The following is a 23441-nucleotide window of genomic DNA, read 5'->3' on the forward strand; positions in this document are numbered from 1 at the left end:
GAAGTGCTGTCATGAAAAAGATGACTATTCCTATTTTATTCAATTAGGCTTCAGGGAGTGTGGTTTGACTTTAATACTTTTTTTGAGACAGAGTCTCGCTCTGTCGTCCAGGCTGGAGTGCAGTGGCGCGATCTTGGCTCACTGCAAGCTCCGCCTCCTGGTTTCACGCGATTCTCCTGCCTCAGCCTCCCGAGTAGCTGGGACTACAGGCGCCCGCCACCTCGCCCGGCTAATTTTTTTCGTGTTTTTAGTAGAGACGGGGTTTCACCGTGTTAGCCAGGATGGTCTCGATTTCCTGACCTCGTGATCCACCCGCCTCTGCCTCCTAAAGTGCTGGGATTACAGGCGTGAGCCACCGCGCCCGGCCGACTTCAAGAAATTTTTAAACAAAAGTTTACCACGGTGGAGTTGGCTGCCTTTCGAGATGGTGAGCTCTTTTCCCTTCGAACTGTTTAAGTGCATTCTGCATGTCTATTAGACACTATAGAGTTGGTTCGTTTTGGGTCAGAGGTTGGGCTAGATGACCTCTAAGGGTGTATCCTACCTCTAACTTACGGGTTTAGACAAAACCAAAGTCCTATACCTTCCCGCATGTGCGTATAGGGCTGTGCTTTAAGAGGATCCTCTTGTCAAAGTTCCAGTTCTAGAGCCTGATTGTCAAAGATAAAAATTCCTCTAGATTTCTCGGACATACTTGGTGACAAGCATTTGCTTTTGTTTGCTTTCATTATTCAATACTTTGATCTCTAATCTGAACGAGGTCATAGAAGAGGCAGTGTTCTATGGGGGATGGAATTCCTGGAGTAGACTTTGACAAGGCGGGAAGGAGGGCAAATTGAGTCCCGTTGGGTTTGAAGTGGCAGCAGTATCCACTATCGGAGACTTACTGAAGAAAGAAGGTAAGATGTTTTAGCTTGGCTGCATCTGCTTTCCTATCAGGGTCCAGCTACCTGCTAGAACAAAGTCACGGTGACCCGTGACTCTGCCCTGGTTGAGGTTTGCCCTCAGTGTGGCTGGCTCCCCCATACCTTTCTTTGCACATCCCAATCTATCCATCCACCTAGATCTGCTCAGACGCTTTCTCATCCAACTCCCGAGCATTATTTATCCGTGACCTTCCCACATAATATTTCGTAGCGAGGTTACTTACGCAGAGGTCCGATCTCTCTGTTCATCTTCAAGCAACCTGAGGGCAGGCAGGGTCCGAGTCGGATCCAGTTCTGTGCCCCTTGGTAGGTACCCAGGACACGGCAGGCATCAACAAATATCGGTTGGGAAAGTACAGTTGCAGGATGAGGATAATCAATTCTTCCCTCAAATGCCGGGAGAGCATCTCCATAGCGGTGCTCTGGTATCCCGGAAGAAGGCAGGGGAGCAGTGCGGACAGCGGTGCATGCGGGCCGGGGCGGAGGGCTGAGGGCCCGATCACAGGCAAGAGGCGCGGCCGAGCCGCCCTCCTCGTGACTCCTCCTCCCCCCTCCGCGGCTGCTAGTCAGGTGATTCCGGCACGTGACGGGGCACCACCTACCCTGCTGCTCTCGAGTGGCAGCTCGGACGGCCAATGAGCGGCTGGACTTCGGCTCGGGCCCTATGAGAGCCAGGCTCTGGGGGGCGGGCCGGACGGTGGCGGCTGCCGGGGGCGGCGGCGGTGGCGGCGGCGGCGGCGGCGGAGGCGGACTGGGGAGGCGGCGGCCTGGCTCGGCCTGGCCTGGCCTGTCAGGGCGCGGGCGGCGGCGGCTCCAGCACCATGTCCCTGCAGTACGGGGCGGAGGAGACGCCCCTCGCCGGCAGTTACGGCGCGGCCGATTCGTTTCCAAAGGACTTCGGCTACGGCGTGGAGGAGGAGGAAGAGGAGGCGGCGGCGGCGGGCGGCGGGGTTGGGGCAGGGGCAGGCGGAGGCTGTGGCCCGGGGGGCGCTGACAGCTCTAAGCCGAGGATTCTGCTCATGGGACTCCGGCGCAGCGGCAAGTCCTCCATCCAGAAGGTGAGCGGGGCTGCGCCCTGTCCCCCGCCCCCTCTCCGGAGCTCAGGTGGCCGGTAGCGGGGACGCCCGGGAGGGCGGCGGCCGGGGCCGCCTGCGCTCCGTCCCTCCGCACTTTCTCTTCCACTCTTGCGAGCGCACAGGCGCGGCCGGTGCGGGGACCCCGACCTCTGCGTCCACGCCCAAGTCAGCTGAGGCCAAGTGGAGCGCTGAAGGCGAAACTGGCTGCAGGGAGGCAGGTGCCCGGTGGCACCGCCCAAGACCTCCGCCCCCTGGGACCCAGCTCCTGTGTCATTTACGAAACTGAGACGCACTCTCCAGTTCTCACTTGGAGAACTTCGTGGACTCCCTCCCCTGGCCCGTTTTGATTTGCTCTCACTTCAGGTGACCTGAGTGTGCAGGGATTCCCAGCAGAGCCCCAGGGAGCAGCGTCAGAAAGAGTTGTGACTAAGACACTGGGCGTTGTAATTCTCGCTACTGATGTGAAGGAGAGACTTCGCTGTAACATCACTGGGAGTTGGGTAGTGAGATTGCACCCATTTCAGTAGTTGTGGCCTGGTGAATGTAATTACTGGTGATATTACCCTCTGTAGGGGTGTGTTTATAAAAATCTGACACTTTGAGAATATTTTGCAGACCTAGTTTGCTTGTTTTCACTTTTGGGCTTTCGTGAACAAATGAAGGGCTGTACACGTTTGTTTGTTTATGTTTTTGAGACGGAGTCTCGCTTCGTCGCCCAGGCTGGAGAATGCAGTGGCGCAATCTCGGTTAAGTGCAACCTCCACCTCCTGGGTTCAAGCGGTTATCCCGGCCTCAGCCTCCCGAGTAGCTGGGATTTCAGGCGCGCGCCACCACACCCTGCTAATTATTGTATTTTTAGTAGAGACGGGGTTTCACCATGTTGGCCAGGGTCGTCTCGAACTGCTGACCTCAAGTGATCGTCCTCAGCCTCCCAAAGTGCTGGGATCACAGGCGTGAGCCACCATGCCGGCCTACACTGTTTAGTAAGGGTTAAATAAAGGCAAGATTGACTTCCAGCATCAGCCAAACCCATTACACGCGGAGTGAGCTGGTAATGAAACTAGTATCAGCAGGCATCTGGTCTTTTCACCTCTCCACTCTGTTGCAAAGGCCTATCCGCAATAAATCTGTGATTTTTCTTTCTTTCTTTCTGAATCTGTGATATTTTGTAGATGGGATCTTTTTAAAGAGCAGCGTTCTTCCAGATTTCTTGGAGTACTGTGTTTTATTTACCTTGATTTTCACCTCTACAGCAAAACTTGGGTACGTTGACTGTAGGTTTTTAGCAAACTAATTTTAGTTATTCACATTTGTTACTGAGAAAACCTTGAGAGTAGTTGTTCATTTTTCTCTTCTAGAAAGTAAGTTAGAGGCAAAGTAGTTTTATGTTAGGACTGTGTAGGTTGTGATTATTGTGAATTTTTTATTTTTTATTTTTTTGTTATGGAGTCTTGCTCGTTGCCCAGGCTGGAGGGCAGTGGTGTGATTTCCACTCACTGCAACCTCCACCTCCTGGGTTCAAGCGGTTCTCCTGCCTCAGCTTCCCGAGTAGCTGGGACTACAGGCTTGCACCACCACCCCCGACTACTTTGGGTATATTTAGTGGAGATGGGGTTTCACCACGTTGGTCAGGCTGGTCTCGAACTTCTGACCTCAAGTGATCCGCCCGCCTCGGCCTCCTAAAGTGCTGGGATTACAGGTGTGAACCACCAAACTGGGCCGATTATTGTGATTCTTAACAAATGCCTTTATGTTTCTTTTCTCATGGGAGCTATCTTTTCCCTGTCAGTCCCCGTGGCCTCCCGCTGGACGTTTTCACTTTCTTCTTGGTATAGTCACTGCCCTTCTTAGACTGCAAAGTCAGTGAGGGCAGAGTCCAGTCTGTTTCACTTTTTAAATTACTCCTCAGAGCCTGAGGTAGGCATTTAAGTAATGTTTGAATAAAACAGACTTCTTAAGCTTTAGCTGTAAGGCTTTCACAATCTTAAAGCAGATTTTGACAGAATTAACGTTAACTTTCTCCCAGAAAAGCTAATGGAGGTGATAAAGATTCCTGCTGTTAGAACTGAGTACAGTGCATAGAACATAGAAAAGATTCAGCTCCAAAATAGATTTAATTGAAATTAATTTGGTGTCTTCTTTTGTCGAAAATAAAGGGATAGTGAATACCAATGGATTCACCCTTCAGTTTCTACTTTTCAAATTTTTTTTTTGCTATGGGATCAGATGTTTAAATGTTAAACCAGGGTGGAATTTTAAATTTAAAGTCTGAAGTTTAATAGTCATAAAATTGCCCGTTTTCTTTTAACAGGTGGTGTTTCATAAGATGTCACCCAACGAGACCCTGTTTTTGGAAAGTACCAACAAGATTTATAAGGATGACATTTCCAATAGCTCCTTTGTGAATTTCCAGATATGGGATTTTCCTGGGCAAATGGACTTTTTTGACCCAACCTTTGACTATGAGATGATCTTCAGGGGAACAGGAGCATTGATATACGTCATTGACGCACAGGTAGTTAGTAATGTGTTTACTTCTCTTCCCTGGTGGGAAAAAGATGTAGAAACAAAGGAAAGTTGTTTATCTTCTTTGTCATGTGCTTGCAGCTTATTTCTTTGGCAGTAGATTCCCTAACAGTGTAAGAGATGCAGTTGCAGAGGTGCTTTGGGAGCAGACATGCCATTGTGCAGGTACAGAGTATCAGATGATTAGGAAATGTGGTTTACATCCTTGAGTCCTAGTTCATGAGCAGCTAACATTGGCTTTCCACTTTTATTGGTTAATGGTAGATGTTGCTATATTTTATAATAGTGGCGTCATTCCCTGAAAAGATCCCATCTCATAACATAAAGAAGAATATGAGAACTGAGTCAGTAGGTATTAGAGTGAATAGTTTACTTAATTGTCAGAACTGAGCTTAGCTCATCAAGCATTTATGGAGGGCCTAGCATGTGGCAGTCAGTGAGATGAATGGGGCAAGTCCCTATCCTTTAAGAAGCTTACTTTTTATAAGCTTAAGCATTAGTTAAGAATGCTTTCTGAGTGATAGGCTGTACAGAGGGTGCCTTCACATACAGGATCTAATTAATTTAATCTTCACAATATGGTTAGGTATTGTAATTCTGATCTTACAGATGAGTAAACTGAGATCAGAGTTTAATCAACTTGCTTAGAGTGACACACTGAATAAATGGCAGAGCTGGGATTACTTAAAAAATTATGTTGGAAAGAAATGTTCATTTCCTTTTTCCTTTCTTAAATTAGTATTAAAAATTACAAGCATTAACTTGGTAATTGAATTTTTTTATGTTGAGACAATTGAAGAGTTATTTAGTAGTATAGTTAATATATTTGAATGTTTGAATATGGATGATAATTAGGGTAGTATTTTTCTGTGGTTGGGGAAAGAGGTGGTTTGAGGCTTTAACTCATTACTTGACTTTTGTAAGATTTCTTTTAAAAAAATATTTTGTTCTGACTTACAGGATGACTACATGGAGGCTTTAACAAGACTTCACATTACTGTTTCTAAAGCCTACAAAGTTAACCCAGACATGAATTTTGAGGTTTTTATTCACAAAGTTGATGGTCTGTCTGATGATCACAAAATAGAAACACAGAGGGATATTCATCAAAGGGCCAATGATGACCTTGCAGATGCTGGGCTAGAAAAACTCCATCTTAGGTAACAACATGTGTGTTTGATATGAGAGCCCTGAACAATGTATAAATGTATTCCCATCTCTGTCATTACAAACACCATAGGTTTCTGCTACCTGTGTGCCCTTTGCCACATCTTTTATGTTTTTGATCTCTTTGTTGAATTCCAAGCTGTCTGGGGAGCCTGATATTGAGAAATTACTTTACCCACTTTTTGCATTTTCCTGGAGATTGAAGTCATGTGAAGTGTTTCCACTGGTGCTTTTCCAAATGCATCTCAAGAGACTGGAGTCAGGCTGTTTCTTCATGGCATAAATCTGCTTTGGGACTCCTTCCTCTTGGTTTCATTACTTCTCCCCGCCTTGCATCAGTGAAGTGAAACTGTCACATTTGTTGTAGAAGTCTTTAGCTTGAGTGTTAGACAGTATCTTTCTTAGTAGGAATAGCCTTATAAAGAGAGTGCACTTTCAAATCTGGACTGACTCTTTATTTTTCATTTTTTTTTTTCCTGCTGGCTGCCTTCCACCTCCCCGCTGGACTGACTCTAATATATCTTAGCTTTTAAAACACTTTATACTTTTATGAATCTCTAAAGTTTGGCTTAGGTGGGTTTATCTTATAAATGTGCATAAGGCTGCTATTAAATTTAGAGGACTATTGGTTTGTAACTACTATTACAAATCATTAAATAATACCTACTAGATAGGATTGATTTGTTGTATATGCATTCTACAAGTGTATGAGGAATATTTTTGTACATCTTATTTTATTTGGTGATATAGGTAGAAATGAGTATTAAAAAGTACCCAAGAAAATGTTCTCTTGATGATAGAAGTAGCTTAAAGGGGGAGCAGGGGAGAGAGATAGCAAGTTATTTCTCTGTCCCTCTTCTATTGTTGTGACTTCCTTATGGGCTCAAGCTAACCGCTATCCCTTCCTTTAATATTCCCTGGGTCTCAGGCTCCTTGATCTTTCAGTTATTCTTCTAGGAAACCATGTAGAAAAGTCTCATTGACCTCTAGTTTGCCTGGATTAAATTTCTAAAAAATTTGAAAGTAATTCATGGTTAAAAAAATAAAAATTCAGCAGTGTTTGTAGGAGAAAATGAAAGTGGTTCTCCATAAAAATTCCATCTTATTTTTCTGGGAATCCACTGCTAATAGTTTTTACCTGGATTTTGAGCTGTTCTTGTCCTGTGTTCCCCAGTGCTCCATGGGGGATCCTTCTGATTCTCTTTACTCCTTGTCTGTGTTCCTTTCCAGGGCATCCCACCTCAGTGGTACATGCCATTCCTTTCCTCAGTACCATGTAGGGTCCTAGACCTTGTTAACTTCAGTAGAGTTGCATCAGGCTTTTATTTAGGCCAGGCACAGTGGCTCATGCCTATAATCCCAGCACTTTGGGAGGCTGAGGCAGGTGGATCACTTGAGGCCGGGAGTTTGAGACCAGCCTGGCCAACATGGTGAAACCCCGTCTCTACTAAAAATACAAAAAATTAGCTGGGCATTGTGATGTGTGCCTGTTATCCCAGCTACTGGAGAGTCTGAGGGAGGAGAATCGCTTGAACCCAGGAGGTGGAGGTTGCAGTGAACCAAGATCGCGCCACTGGATTCCAGCCTGGGCGACAGAGCAAGACTCTGCCTCAAAAAAAAAAAAAAAAAAGGCTTTTAGTTAGTACTAGCAGTCCTATGGATGAAGCTCCTTTTCATTTCCAGTTTCTAGAAACTCAGCTTACTAAAATGCCCTGTGACTTGCAGGTTCTCCCTGTCCCCATCTACCTCAAGCCTCAAAGGTGTAGGACATTCTTACTTTGCTCGCCTTTTGGCCTACAGGAAACACTAAAATATTCCTTTCTCCCTAGGACCTATAGGGTCATCTTGGCCTTACCTGTTCTAGTGCTCTTACATCTAGATTAGACCCCTGTCTTGCTAGATTACGTTCTTAGGTCAGCTCCTTGAAAGGAATTTTTTTTTTTTTTGAGATGGAGTTTCGCTCTTGTTGCCCAGGCGGGAGTGCAATGGTGCTATCTCGGCTCACCACAACCTCTGCCTCCCTGGTTCAAGGAATTCTCCTGCCTCAGCCTCCCAAGTAACTGGGATTACAGGCATGCGCCACCACGCCCGGCTAATTTTTTGTATTTTTACTAGAGACGGGGTTTCTCCATGTTGGTCCGGCTGATCTCGAACTTCCAACCTCAAGTGATCCGCCGGCCTCGGCCTCCCAAAGTGCTGAGATTACAGGCATGAGCCACCGCGCCCAGCTGAAAGTATCTTTAAATTATCTATAAAGTAGTATACACAGTTCTGTGTCTCTGATGTTGTAATATATATACGTATAAATGTGTGGTGGATGCGACTATATAATGAAGATTATAAAGCAGGTAGAATTGAGCTATAAAGCAGGTAGAATTGTCGACAGTGTTTAAATTGTTAAAGGCTTCCCTCTCAAATACATGTTTTATTGAATCTACATGTGTTACTTTTCCACCGTAAGTCCTTTTAGGCCTCCAGACTCCTGTAGATTCCTCCATTCGCTGTAGAGTCCTGACTCCCATCCTCTTTAATAGGTTCTTTACATAAATTCTAAACACCAGTTGTGCTCATTTGTTTATTCAACAGATACTTATGAGCACTGTTCAGGGAAGTGGGCTTTCTGCTAGGAGCACGACTGATAAAGTCTCTTTCCCCTGGAACTTACATTTTCAGTGACATAGCTCAGAAGCACCTAAATGAATGTATAGTATCGTTTTAAGTACTTACCAATGGTGTGAAGAAAAACAAATTAGGGGAAAGGGGTTGAAAGCATTGGGTACAGGAGTGCTATTTTAGGTAGGCTGGTCTGGAAAGAACTTTTTGAGGTGACGTTTTAGTAGAAACCTGAATTATATTCTTATTTAATATATGTCACATAACTCTTCTAGCTTTCTCGGTTTTTAATCTTATTTTTGGTCTCAGTTATGTGCTTAAAAAAAGCTTTTTGGATCAGATTGCAAAGACTTCAGTGAATACTGGAGTTTATGTACCTGAAAATCCTTTTGTCAGTACTACTTCAGTTGCCCTCTGTGTAAATCCAGTAGAGAGATGAAGCCAGGTGGGAAAGTGTATTTGTCATCTTGAGTAATGGGCATGGTAGACAAGATAAAGAGGCTTTATTGAACTTACTGAAATCAAATGTTAAGAAACTTAAAATCTTATGTATTATAATAGTTGTCACAGAACATAAGGTATTTTTCAAATTAATCAAGCTGTGTTGTGTTTTTCAGCTTTTATCTGACTAGTATCTATGACCATTCAATATTTGAAGCCTTTAGTAAGGTGGTACAGAAACTCATTCCACAACTGCCGACCTTGGAAAACCTATTAAATATCTTTATATCAGTAAGTGAGCCATTTATATTTAATTCACTGCAGCTTCTGATTCCATTTTTGTGAATATATTTGTGTTTTCAAATTTTCCAAAAAAGTCTTGAATTAATCTGAATCAAGTACAAAGATTAATGACTTGCTTGACATGTAAAATAAATAACATAAAGTATTACTCAAGTTATTTTCTGAATTCTTAAATAGATGTTGATGTCAAAGTGTAATTCTTTTATGCTTTGTAAATTCCCACATAATGCCTTTCTTGATAGCAAGGTGATTCAAATCAGAGATGGGTTATATTAATAAGAGGATTATTGAAAATGTAGCATTGCTTGATTTTTAGAGATTTTTGTTAAATTTTTTATGATGTCTTAGAAAATAATTCATTTGAGTAAAGAGGAAGAAGAAGAACATTTGACTCATGAAATTATGTCAGTAAATCAGAGTAGAGAAATAATTCCACTTTCATTCTTTGGATAATAGAAGTGTCTCTCAAGCAAGTGCTATTTGTTTTTTGGTATGGGTTATAGAATTAAAAATGGCCTTGGATGTTATTCAGTAATTCAAGATCTTTAATCCATTGTAAATTGTGATTCTTAAAAAATACTGAACAGTTTCCCATTTGTTTTTCCAAGAATTCAGGTATTGAAAAAGCTTTTCTCTTTGATGTTGTCAGCAAAATCTACATTGCAACAGACAGTTCCCCTGTGGATATGCAGTCTTACGAACTTTGCTGTGACATGATCGATGTTGTAATTGATGTTTCTTGTATATATGGGTAAGTTATATACATATTCCTGCAATATCTCAGACAGGCAGAAAACTATTAACTTGATTTGTCCGGAAGACTAATTTCTGAGGCCTCTGGCAAGTAGTACTACATGAACTGGGATTGTTCTGACCATAGTGCTTTAACTTGGAGCATGATTTTTCTGGAAGTGGGCTGCTGGGTCTTACTTCTTCAGAGAATGGCTAAGAAAAGTTGGAAAGCATGACTAGAACTGGACTTGTTTATCACTGCAAGTTTCTCCCACTGTTGTGGGAATGGGGGAGGGTTGCACGGTGTCTTCTCACTACTGGAACTTAGCTAGATTGAAAAGCTAGATTAATTTATTTAAAATGGTGTGAATAACAAAGTAAGTTCTGGTTCCTGATTTAACCTCAGGCTTTGTGGAATTAGGGATTCTTAATATTTCAGAGAGCAAAGAAAGTAATTAGAATTTTGGATGCTGGAAGAACTTTTAAAAATCTGACCCATATATACAAGTTTCCAAAATAAATCTCTAAAATTTGAGCTCTTCCTTTATGTAAATTTGCCAAACTCTATATAGAAATTTATGAAAGCCAGCCAGCAAGTGATTTTGTAGGATAGGCCAGAGGACTAGTGAAAACTTTGGAGAATTACTGGCTTTTCAAAAGCTGATAATGGCCAGGTGTGGTGGCTTGTGCCCATAATCCCAGATGTTTGAAAGGCTGGCGTGAGAGGATCACTTGAGGCCGGGAGTTGGAGACCAGTCTGGGCAACACAGACCCCAGCCTTACCAAAAAAAAAAAAAAAAGAGCTAACAACATTCTGTGCACTCTCTGACTTCCTAGATTCCCCTGGTATGTTAACATCGGCACTCTCAAGTTGCTTTTCAGATGCTTTAGCATTATCTTTACTTTCTACTACCTGTGTCTTCTCTCTGCTCCATCTAGTCTAAATGTCTCTTTCACCTCTGACTCTGCCCTTCAGTTTGGTCTTTTGCCTAATTTTTCCGTGTCCTTCTCCAGCTGCCTCTGAGTAGGAGAGTACATTTGTCTTACCTATTCTATATCTGTCCATCTATTCCTTTAACTTTTGTGATTATATGCTCTCTTTTGTTATTTATTTATGAGATGGAGTCTTGCTCTGTTGCCCAGGCTGGAGTGTGGTGGCGCGGTATCAGCTCACTGCAAGCTCTGCCTCCCAGGTTCACACCATTCTCCTGCCTCAGCCTCCTGAGTAGCTGGGACTACAGGTGCCCGCCACAATGCCCAGCTAATTTTTTATATTTTTAGTAGAGACGGGATTTCACCATGTTAACCAGGATAGTCTCTTATCTCCTGACCTTGTGATCCGCCCACCTTGGCCTCCCAAAGTGCTGGGATTACAGGCGTGAGCCACTGTACCCGGCCCTTTTTTTTTTTTTTTTTTTTTTGAGAGAAACAGAGTCTTGCTCTGTTGCCCAGGATGGAGTGTAATGGTGAGATCTCAGCGCACTGCAATCTCCTCCTCCTGGGTTCAAACGATTCTCCTGCGTCAGCTTCCTGAGTAGCTGGAATTATAGGTGCCTGCCACCACACCTGGCTAATTTTTTATATTTTTGGTAGAGATGGGTTTCACCATGTTGGCCAGGCTGGTCTTGAACTCCTGACCTCATGATCCACCTGCCTTGGCCTCCCAAAGCGCTGGGATTACTGGCGTGAGCCACCGTGCCCGGCTTGTTTTAATTCTTTACATAATGAAAATGAGGCATTGTCCGTTTATTATATTTTTTAGGAAAGTTTCATATTTCCCATTTCTGATTTAAAAAATGGATGAGTAGAACGTTTGGTTTTTATTTAAAACAAATCAAAATTTCGTAAACCAACTTTTTTATAATATAAAAATCAAATTTAGCTGTGAAATTTATTTTCAGTGTTAGATACATTTTATTTATTTTATTTATTTTTTTGAGACAGTCTCGCTCTTGTCATCCAGGCTGGAGTGCAGCGGTGCGATCTCGGCTCACTGCAACCTCTGCCTCCCAGATTCAAGCAGTTCTCCTGCCTCAGCCTCCCGAGTAGCTGGGATTACAGGGTGCACCACCACGCCCGGATGATTTTGTATTTTTAGTAGAGACGGGGTTTTACCGTGTTGGCCAGGCTGGTCTCGAACTCCTGGCCTCAGGTGATCCACCTGCCTCAGCCTCCCAAAGTGCTGGGATTATAGGCATGAGCCACTGCTCCCAGCCAATACTTTTTAAAATACCTTATACATAATAAAGTACATTATATTAGCTGGGTGTGGTAGTGTGCACCTGTAGTCCTAGCTAAACTTGGGGGATTAAGCAGGAGGATGAGGCAGGGGAATTGCTTGATCCCAGGAGTTCCAGGCTGCAATGAGCTATGATTACATCACTGCAGTCCAGCCACAGGTCACTGCAGCCTCTACCTCCTGGACTCAAGTGATCCTCGCACCTCAGCCTCCTGAGTAGCTGGGACTAGAGCCACACACCACACCATACCCAGCTAACTTTTTTTTTTTTTTTTTGAGACATGGTCTGTCACTAAGGCTGAATTGTAGTGGCACAATCACGGCTCATTGCAGCCTCCGCCTCCCAGGCTCAAGTGATCCTCCTGACTACAGGCGTGTGCCATCATGCCTGGCTGATTTTTGATTTTTGTAGAGATGGGGTCTCACTATGTTGCCCAGGCTGGTCTTGAATTCCGGGACTCAAGTGAATCTCCTGCCTCGGTCTCCCAAAGTGCTGGGATTACAAGTGTGAACCCTTGCACCTGGCCTTGTTTTTTTTTTTTTTAAGTTTAATATTTTGTAGAGACAGGGTCTCATAGTGTTGCCCAGGCTGGTATTGAACTCCTGGCCTCAAGCGGTATTCCGCCTTGGTCTCCCAAAATGCTGGGATTATAGGCATGAGCCACCACTCTTGGCCTGCCTTGGCATTATTTTGACTAAGATTCAGATAAGCATATTTTCCTAATAGTCTTAAAAACTTAAAACAGATAAATGTAGAAAGCAGATCTTTTGCTTTACAGATTCTGAGTAAGCATTTTATGGTCATTAACATATTTTTATTCTTAATTTTATTAATCACAGCCAAATCAAGTCGCGCTAATCTCCAGACTTTGAATAGAATGTGCCTTTCTTATTTCTTTCTCGTGTTAGTGTGTGATTCAAGATCGTATGCTGGCTTGACATTAGGAACTTTATAGTTTCTTACAGTTGCTGGCTGTGGGTACTGGTTTAGGGAATCATCTTCAGGGTTGTCTGTGTTGGAACCTGTTGTCAGAGTTAGTTCTTGTTCTCACTTTCCATGTGGCACAGAAAAAGATCTGCATGGGACATCTTAACTATAAGCTGAGAACATGTAGCACTTACAACTTCCTCTTCTCCAATTAGAAGGAAGTTGTTTTCTTCTATACTCTTAAAAGCAAATGACACTTAATTTCCCCTCCACTCTGCCTTCCCAAATTAACTTTATATTAGTTAAGGTACTGGAAACTGCATGGAATTGAGTTAAAAACCCTAAGTTTGAGTCCTGACTTTGCCAGGAGATCACTTTATTTTTAATGAACTTCAGTTCCTACCCTTTTTTTTTTTTTTGAGATAGGGTCTCACTCTGTTGCCCAAGCTGGAGTGCAGTAGTGTGAACACAGCTCACTGCAGCCTCGACCTCCTGGGCTCAAGCTGTCCTCCAGCCTCCTGTGTAGCCGGGAGCACAGGCGTGTGCCGCCATACCTGGCTAACTTTTGGATATTCTTGTAGAGATGGAGTCTCACTTTGTTGCCCAGACTGGTTTTGAACTCCAGGGCCAAAGTGATCCTCCTTGGCCTCCCAAAGTGTTGGGATTACAGGCGTACGCCATGTGCCTGGCCTCTGTATCTTTTCAATGGGCGTAGTCTTCTTTGTATTTATGTAGTTTACTTTTGCTTGTTGCAGAAAGGACATAATGTGGTTAAATAGGGCTATAGTAATAATTTGTGTCCTCAGAGTTGTTGTGAGGATCAAAGAAATGTATAAGAAGGTTAACTGCAAGGTTCAGAATAGTAAAAATAAGCCCCCACTTCGTGAAAAAAAAAAAATACACTGAAAATATAGAGAAATGAAAATAGGAGTAAAGAGCCAGTATTCAGGTCAACTACTAACAACTGTTTTAGTGTTATTTCTGTCACCTTAAAATTGTGTGTGTGTGTATGTGTGTTCTTGTGTTGCCCAGGCTGGTCTCGAACTCCAAAGCTCAAGTGTTCCTCCCACCTCAGCCTCTCAAAGTGCTGGGATTACAGGCATGACCCACCATGCAGACCCCAAATTTTGTTTGACATTATGCTCATGCTACCATATGAGAACATAAATTGTGAGGCTTGGAATAGTTTAAAAAATAAGCCTCACCCCTATTCATTAAAAACTGCATGGAAAATATAGAAAAGTGAAAATAGGAGAAAAAAGATACATTGTTTTGCTATCAAAGAAAAAGTTTCACTCTTGTTGCCCAGGTTGGAGTGCAGTGGCACAGTCTCGGCTCACTGCAACCTCTGCCTCTTGGGTTCAAGTGATTCTCCTGCCTTAGCCTCCCGAGTCGCTGGGACTACAGGTGTGCGCCACCATGCCTGGCTAATGGATTTTTTTTTTTTTTTTTTTTTTGTATTTTTTAGTAGAGATGGGATTTCACCATGTTGGCCAGGCAAGTCTTGAACTCCTGACCTCAGATGATCGGCCCACCTCAACCTCCCAGAGTGCTGGGATTACAGGCATGAGCCATTGTGCCCAGCCGACATTTTCTTTTTAGTGTTATTTCCCTCACCTTTTTTGTTTTTGAAGGCAAATACTTTTAAAAAAGCTTTTTTGACAACTCTTAATTCCTAACAATAGCTAGATAACCTTTAGATTTTTATAGGCAAGTACATCAGAAAAGACTCTGAGTCCATATCTTTTTTTAAAAGTTGTTAATTTCAACATAGTCCCTACTAGTCTCTAGCTGAGACTCTTCTTGTTTAGTCTTAAGTATTTTCTTGCTTTTGTGAGGAAGCAAAAAATATGTTTTCTGTGAAAATGTGATTGACCTGGCATATAGAATGTGCCTTGAAGGAGCTCATCTAAGTGAGGTGGCAGGTCCCAGAGGGGCCCTGTGACCTGAGGGCAGTGAAGAGAGGAGACACCTCAGCTGGGTTTACGGAACACAGTGTAGGGGGTGAGTAGCTCCACTTAGTGAGATGTTGGTAGTGTTGTCATTTCCCTGGTTAAGATATACATATGTTTGCACCTTTTTCTCCAAATGTCTGATTATCTATATTAAAGGATGTGTATGGAGTTGTTGTTTTTAATAGGAATCCCTGAGATTCTGTGTTTAGGAACACTATACCTTAACAACACTCCCAGTATATTTAAGCCAGTATTATTTCCCAGAGACATTTGGGAAACTGGCGGATGTCATTGTGCAAAGTAAATGTGGCATATGCCTAGATGGGAAACCTGTAATGAATAGTACTTTCTTTTAAAATAGGTTAAAGGAAGATGGAAGTGGAAGTGCTTATGACAAAGAATCTATGGCAATTATCAAGCTGAATAATACAACTGTCCTTTATTTAAAGGAGGTGACTAAATTTTTGGCACTGGTCTGCATTCTAAGGGAAGAAAGCTTTGAACGAAAAGGTAATAGCATTTTAAAAAGCTGTTTTTTATGTTAATTTATTTGCCATAACTTTTCAGGTTCTTGAAAACAAGAGAAAATAATAATTGCAGTGTTAGACAAATAGCTATTAGAAAAAAAAAAGCTCAAACTGCTTTTGTCCCTTCCCTTCCATATATAGATCAGATTTTCTCTTTTCTTTTTTTGATCTTTCATTTTAAATCTAGCCTTTCTGCCTTCAGATGCTTTCATTACCTGTTTAACTGAATGCAGTTTGGCTTCCATCTGAACAAGTCTACTGAAACTAGACTTTTATTGTTCATAGTTTAAGTTCTGGGATACATGTGCAGAATGCACGGGTTTGCTACATAGGTGTATACATGCCATGGTGGTTTGCTGCACTCATTGACCCGTCATCTACGTTAGGTATTTCTCCTAATGTTATCCCTCCCCCAGCCACCCACCCGCTGACAGGCCCTGGTGTGTGATGTCCTCCTTGCTATGTCCATGTGTTCTCATTGTTCAGCTCCCCACTTATGAGTGAGAACATGCAGTATTTGGTTTTTTTGTTCCTGTATTAGTTTGCTGAGAATGATGGTTTCCAGCTTCATCCATGTCCCTGCAAAGGACATGAACTCATCCTTTTTTGTGGCTGCATAATATTCCATGGTGTATATGTGCCACATTTTCTTTATCCAGTTTATCGTTGATGGGCATTTGGGTTGGTTCCAAGTCTTTGCTATTGTGAAGAGTGCTGCAATAAACGTACATGTGCATGTGTCTTTATAGTAGGATGGTTTATAATTCTTTGGGATTGCTGGGTCAAATGGTATTTCTGGTTCTAGATCCTTGAGGAATTGCCACATTGTGTCTTCCACAATGGTTGAAATAATTTACACTGCTACCAACAGTGTAAAAGCATTCCTATTTCTCCACATCCTCTCCAGCATCTGTTGTTTTGTGATTTTTTAATAATCGCCATTCTAACTGGCGTGAGATGGTATCTCATGGTGGTTTTGATTTGGATTTCTCTAATGACCAGTGATGATGGGCTTTTTTTCATATATTTGTTGGCTGCATAAGTGTCTTCTTTAGAGAAGTGGCTGTTCATATCCTTCGCCCAGTTTTTAATGGGGCTGTTTTTTTTCTTGTAAATTTGTTTAAGTTCCTTGTAGATTCTGGATATTAGCCCTTTGTCAGATGGATAGATTGTAAAAATATTCTCCCATTCTATATGTTGCCTGTTCACTCTGATGGTAGAAACTAGACTTTTAGAAGTTACCAGGTTACCTCCTTGCTGCATTCAGTGGCCTTTTCTTACTCTGCAGCCTTTTCATCCTTCTAAGCATGTGATCTTGTCACTCCCTCCTTTCTGAAAACTTTCTTCTCTCTTTGCTTCTCTGAAGCTGAATTCTTGGGATATTTTGTGTGTTTGTTTTCCCGACCACCTCTCCTGTTTCTTCTGGCTGTTTTTTTTTTTCCCTCAGTCCTGTTTGTCAGAGCCAGGTCTTTCTGCTTGCTTATTTTCTAGGTCAGCTCATCAAATACATGGCTTCAGTTAATCTTCTCTATGTGATTGAAAAATTCACATCTCCAGCTATGACTTTGGCTCATGCTCTTGTCCCATGTTTGGAGCTATTAGTAAGACGTTCTTTCTTAAATATTGTGAATGTTACCTTCAACGTCATGTCAATCATTGGTTGACGAGTATTTCTCCTGCTTTGTGACTTTCTTGGCTGTCATACTTCTGTCAGTGGTCACGCGAGTTTCTCCTGTCCGAGCGTAGATATCTTGTAGTTAGGTAATTGTGTGGTGTGATTGCTGAAGGGGCGCTTGCAGATTGCTTCACAGAGGAGATTTTGTGATCTCTTTTTTCTATTCTTCTGTGTTGTTTATATTGAATTTTCACCAAATCTGATCATTTGTTTCTTGGAACTGTTTCTTGGGTTTCCTTTCCATTGTCACTGTCAGTGATTCCACTCCAGGTTCTCATTGCTTCAGGCCAGTGGTGCTGCAGTAGTCTCTTACTTGATAATATTCATGTAGTTGACATATATGTGGAGGGGGTAGTATGTATCATCTTTTATCCCAAAGACAGACTAGTTTTCAGAAAATTTATATTATTTAACTACTCAAGGATCTACAGTAGCTCTGTTATTTACTGCAACAAGTCCTCCCTCTTATACCTGAGTTTTTAATGGGATAGTTCAGATGTACACAAACTTTTGGGTAAAACAAAACATGTATATGCACCTTTCAACTTAAGAACTAAAATAACAAATACAATTAAAACCTTTTTTTTTTTTTGGAGACAGAATCTCACTCCATTGCCCCCACATGATCATAATTCACTGTAGCCTCAAACTCCTGGGCTGAAGAGATCCTCCCACCTCAGCCTCCTGAGTAGCTGGGAGTATAGGCTCATGCTACCATGCTGGCTAATTAAAAAAAATTTTTTTAGAGATAGGATCTCTCTATGTTGCCCAGACTGGTCTTGAACTCGTTGCCTCAAGCAATCCTTTTCCCTCAGTCTCCCAAAGTGCTGGGATTACAGATGAGAGCCAATGGCCTGGCCAGTTGAAGTCTTCTGTGTATTTTTCTCAATTGAAATCCCTTCCTTTGAGCTATATGTATTTTATTTTTCCTATTATTTTTTTACTTCATGTCTATCCGTAAACAATAGAGTATTGTATGAATGATATAAAAATATAAGTAGTCTTCTGCAATTTGCTTGATTCTTTTCGTTCAGGTGGTTTTTGAGATATGTTCAAATTGATGACACATAGTTCTAGTTCATTCCTTTTCACTGCCGTATAGTATTCTATGGGTTGACTATACCACATTTTATTTTCTTGTTGCTGGACATTTGGATTATTTTAAAAATTACAAATCTGTAATAAATGCTCATGAACAAGTTTGCCTTTGCACATGTGGAGAATTTCTCTAGGGTATGCATTTAGGAGTGGAATTTATAAGAGTACATATGTCTTTGACTAATAAAGATATTGCCAAACAGCTCTCCAAAGTGACTTTACCATTTTTACCCTTGGCTGGCACTGGTCTATGGAAGTTCTTATCGCTTCTTATCCTTAGTAACGCTTGGTATTGTCAGACTGTTTAATTATTATCAATCTGGTAGGTGTGAAAGGGTATCTTATTTGATTCTCATTTTTACTTTTTAAATTACTGGTTAGAGCAAGTGTCTTTTCATGGCAAGTACCTTTTCATGGCTATTCAGGTTTCTTCTTTCACATTTTACCTATTCAATGTATATTTATCTTTTTTTGCACTGATTGTTAGCAGTTCCTTATTTTTCTCTATGTTAGTTTATTTTTTTATTTGTGTTTTTATTTTGAGATGGGAGTCCTGCTGTGTTGCTCAGGCTGGTCTTGAACTCCTGAGCTCAAGCAGTCTTCACACCTCAGCCTCTCAAGTAGCTGGGATTACATGTGTGCATCACTTGTGGCCTGCTCCTAACCATTTTAATCTTAAAAAAATTTTTTTTTAGACCGGGTGTGGTGACTCACACCTGTAATCTCAGTGCTTTGGAAGGCTGAGGTGGGAGGACGCTTGAGCTCAGGAGTTCCAGACCAGCTTGGGCAAGATAGCAAGACTCTGCCTCTACCAAAAAATTAAAAAGTTAGTTGGGTGTGGTGGCTCGCACCTGTAGTCCCATCTACTCAGGAGGCTGAGGCATGAGGATTACTTGAGCACAGGAGTTTGAGGTTACAGTGGGGTATGGTTGCACCACTGCACTCCAGCCTGGGTGTCAAAGTGAGACCCTATCTCTAAAAAAAAAAAAAAATTAACTTTTGTTTATGGGAATTTTCAGGTGTACACAAAGGTAGGACAGCACAAGGAATCTCTATGCATTCAGCTCCTTGGTTCAGCCCTCATCCACGGACACACTTCAATCATGTTTCCTGGACAGCTTCTCAGTTATTATAGATTATTAAGCTTTTTTATTTTATTGTGGAAACTGTCAAATATGTAAAAAAGTAGAGAAAACAGTATAATAAAAGCCTTTTAATCATTTGCCCAGATTCAGTAGTTATCAAAATTATAGCTAATTGTGTTTCATATTTATACCACTTTCCCTACTAGATTATTTTGAAGCAAAGGCCTGACATGAAATCATTTTGTCTCTACAGGTTTCAGTAGGTATCTCTAAAAGGTAGTGGTTTTTAAAACAATAAACGACAAAATTAACAGTGATTAAATGATATCATCAACTATCTGGCCAGTGTTCAAATTTCCTTGATTGTCTGTTTTACATTTGGCACAGAAATAAATTTTAATGTAGTTGAATTGATCAAAACTTGTCTTTTATAGTTTGTTTCTTTTCTGAGGCTGAAAGTCCACCTTAATTTGGTTGTAACCTACTTATTCAGACCTGATTCTTAGTATTTCCTACCAGGAGTTCTCTGATGTCCCACTCTCCAGTCAGACCGTTTTTTTTCCTGTCTTCCGCCTGTGCTGTGCTCTCATTGCCAGGTGCCTGCAGTTTTCTTGTGATTTTGTTCCCCCTTTCTGCCTAATTAAATCGTGTCTGTGTTCCCAAAGTTCTTTCTTGTCCCTGAAGTTTTCAGTTGATTACTTTGCCCTGCACTTGGCTTTTCCTTTGGATTTCCTTCACAGTTGTAGTCAATTTGACACCAGATTGTTTTGGTTTGTTTCTTGTAGTTTGGCTTTATGCCCCAGCTAGCATATCCTGTCTGGAAGGCATGGACCATATCTGCTGTTTCCTTTGACATATTGTACCCTCTATCGTGCTGTTCAATAAGTAATGACTTTCATCAAATCAAATATAAATTACTGAAAGATCACACTATGTTCAAGCAGGCCACACAGTGTATTTGAATATTTTACTTTTCTTGAATGTGAATTGAGTGATTTGAAACTTGGATGCCAGAGGTATTAATTTGGCCAAGGTAGTGGTCTAATTGCATTTGTTGTCTAGCAGAATGTTATGATGGTGGATATATGTGATGACCAGCTGTTCTTATGATTGAAAAGATTGCTATCTAGTTTGGAGGCTTAAGAATTTCCAACCAGTGTTTATCTGAGTTATTTTTGGCTGCAAACCCAAATATAAAATTTCACAATTGACAATTCAGGAGGCGTTCTTTTCTTTTTCCTTCCTGCAGGTTTAATAGACTACAACTTCCACTGTTTCCGAAAAGCTATTCATGAGGTTTTTGAGGTGGGTGTGACTTCTCACAGGAGCTGTGGTCACCAGACTAGTGCCTCCAGTCTGAAAGCGCTGACACACAATGGCACACCACGAAACGCCATCTAGTCTGAATCCCAGCGTCGGGGCTCTGTGCCAGCTTACTCTTCACTCCAGGGTCGGATGCCACGTGCTACAGGACATGAGAGCTGCCGCTTGTGGGAATCTGGTGCCTGTTCCACTAGAGACAAGGGGTAGAGTTTCTCATTTGGATGAAAACCCCTTCAACTGGTGGTGTACAACTGAAGCTACTATTTCTTTTTTGAAAATGGCAAAAAAAAAAAAAAAAAAATTTTTCTGGAGACCACAGAACTCAAGTGTGTATTTCTCCTCTTTTGGGTCCACTTTACGTAGTTGGGATATTTTGGACCTGGAGTTATATGACACCAGTTACCCATCCTTACCAGGGAATGTTGCCATCAATTCCAGTTGAAAATAATAGAAAAGACTGAATTTTTATATGCTTCACTTAGGCTTTCATTTGAGTAGACTCTAAAAATCCTGCCTTGCTTAAGTTCTAACACTGCCTCTCAGATTTCAGTTTTGGACATTGCACAACTAAGACCTTTTAAATGCATTTGCTTGCTAACTCAGAAGACACATAGTCTGCAGCAAGACATTCCTGTATTGAAGAAATGAGAGGAAATTTTCTGCTGCATCAGGTGGAGAGCAAGGCTCAACAGTGGTTGCATTAGTTCCCTCGGAAGTGTTGAAAAAACTTCGAAATGGAAGAAAATTTTTGCACCTATGTTCTGGGTACCAGATATCTGGGTTCTTTCTTCTGCATTAGATAAATGATCATGCTCAGTGTAACAAAGGGAATTAAAAGTTTTTCCCACAGTCCCCTTCTAGGGGAGAAACTCATTATGTCACTGAATTGTTTAGCTTACTTTAATCTTGATATCAGCTTTTACAGACCTTTTATTCTAAGCTATCGAGCTTCTTCATTGCATTTTGTTGACCACAAGTGACCCTAAGGCACTGGGGGACTGTCCACTGGGAGTTGGAGTGAGCACGTGGTGCTGCAACAGGCATTGTTTTACATACTTTGTCTCCAGTATTCTGACACCAAGTGTCAACTGTGGTACTTTCTTTGCCTAGGATATTAATTCATAATTGTTGCTTTTGTTGATGGTTGATACCCTTTCCATTGATTTAAACCTAACACATTATTTCTATTCCACATGCCCAGTAGTCATATTTTCCAAAGCCACTGGACCACTTGAGTACATAAGTGCCACTGTTTAATGCAATATGTATATTCAGGTCTGTAAACCTAACAGTGTGACTTGGAGTGCTTCCTGCAGATGATTCTGACTGTTGAGTATTTACATGGACCATGGTGATATCCAAAAGAAAAATGCTTTTTATATTTATAGATTATTTCATTGAACTATATATGAAATGGGTATCAATAAATGTATTTACTCCAAAATCAGTTTTTCTCCTTGCTTGAGGTATGAGAGGGTGGTGGCAGAACATTGGGTTGTCCCACTTTGCCATATTTTCATCCATTTCTTTTGCTGCTTCATGTGGTTAACGTTTTCTTATGTGTCAGAGCTTCAAGTTCTATCCCGATGTGGGAATTTCATGGCCTTGTGTTCAGGTATCTCCCCTGGCCCATTTCTGCTTTAGGGTAGTAAATCTAAGCTCAGGTGAACATGTTTTTGGTTGGGCGTTTCATATCTGCAAATCTCACACATGGTGGGCAGTATCCTGGTCCTGGCATCAGTAATGCACTTTATCCAAGCTAGGAAGGAGTGAGGAGATGAGTGAAGTAACACACACTTAAACAATTCTACCAATTCCAGCTTGTTTTCCGTTTTCCTCCAGTAGCTGACATGCTCATGGACTCTTAAATATCTGTTAAATCATTGTTTGTCTATACAAACATTTAGTTAGGTTGGGTCTAATCAGAGAAAAATAGACATTAATTTATCAGTGGGAGGAAGACAGATTGAAAGATCTTTACATTTCATAATTGGACTACTTTAGAAGCTGTTGTAATTCCGAAATGGAAATCACAGAAACAGCTTGAAAAAACTCTTGTGAAACTATCTAATCCTGTCTCCTTTTTCAGATTTTGGAAACAGGTGCAGAGGGATAAGGAGCCGTGTTGAGGCTATAGCTAGGAGGACTGTATAACTTAAATTCCAGATACTGTTTAGAGTGGAAGGGATGCCACTAGTAAGGATGCCTGAGCAGCAGGTGTGAACTGGCACTGTCAAGGGTGCACTAAGGGTGGCCAGCCTCATCATAGATCTAGTTAGTGGCAAAACAGGGCTTGTCCTCCAGGCCTGGCAGCCCAGCGTTGCGTGCCTCTACTTGCAGCCTCCAGCCTTAGGCTCCCATTGGTTAAACGGAGAGAATGCTTCAAGATGTATGTGGTACGTAGATGCCCAATAAATGTTAGGTTTTCCTATTACTGAAAATTATAAATTCAGTTAGTGATTAAGGAGAAATCCTTAATTGTGAAATAGAAAGTAAATGTGAAAGGAGACAACTCAGGATGAAGAAAACGGGAGAATAAAATGATCAGGGTTTTGCTTGAAATGTTTTGCATCCCAGTAGATGTTGATCTCTACCAGTCTACTTCAAAGAGAACTAGGACAGATGGTTAAAAAAAAACCTTAAAGTCTTAAGCAGCAAGGTATTTTAGCTATTTCCCATACCACCACCTCTCCCATTCACATTCATATATACACATACATATATGTGTGTATATAATGTCTCAATATAGAATGCTGGAGGTATTTGGGAGTTTTGTTAATTTACCTTCTACATCTTGAGTTCTGTGTGGAGAAATGATTTAAAAGGT

General features: G+C 41.7%; 1 protein-coding gene and 1 long non-coding RNA gene across 2 annotated transcripts in view; one reads left to right on the plus strand and one right to left on the minus strand.

Moving 5' to 3' along the window:
• LOC112429035 (uncharacterized) overlaps positions 1-1523 on the minus strand; it is a 33820-nt gene extending 32297 nt beyond the window's left edge. The window contains exon 1 of the long non-coding RNA XR_011622882.1: positions 1151-1523. This is a non-coding gene — a long non-coding RNA (uncharacterized lncRNA). The remainder of the gene's footprint in view (positions 1-1150) is intronic.
• Positions 1524-1617: 94 nt separating this feature from the next.
• On the plus strand, positions 1618-22058 carry LOC105494771 (Ras related GTP binding C). Its single transcript, XM_011763547.2, has 7 exons — positions 1618-1984; positions 4314-4517; positions 5489-5688; positions 8926-9040; positions 9661-9803; positions 15268-15416; positions 20541-22058. The coding sequence occupies exons 1-7, from the start codon at positions 1748-1750 to the stop codon at positions 20690-20692; spliced, it is 1200 nt and encodes a 399-aa protein (XP_011761849.1). The 5' UTR covers positions 1618-1747; the 3' UTR covers positions 20693-22058.
• Positions 22059-23441: the final 1383 nt, after the last annotated feature.

The sequence above is a fragment of the Macaca nemestrina genome, chromosome 1 (genome assembly GCF_043159975.1).
Source record: "Macaca nemestrina isolate mMacNem1 chromosome 1, mMacNem.hap1, whole genome shotgun sequence".
In the NCBI taxonomy this organism is placed as follows: domain Eukaryota; kingdom Metazoa; phylum Chordata; class Mammalia; order Primates; family Cercopithecidae; genus Macaca; species Macaca nemestrina.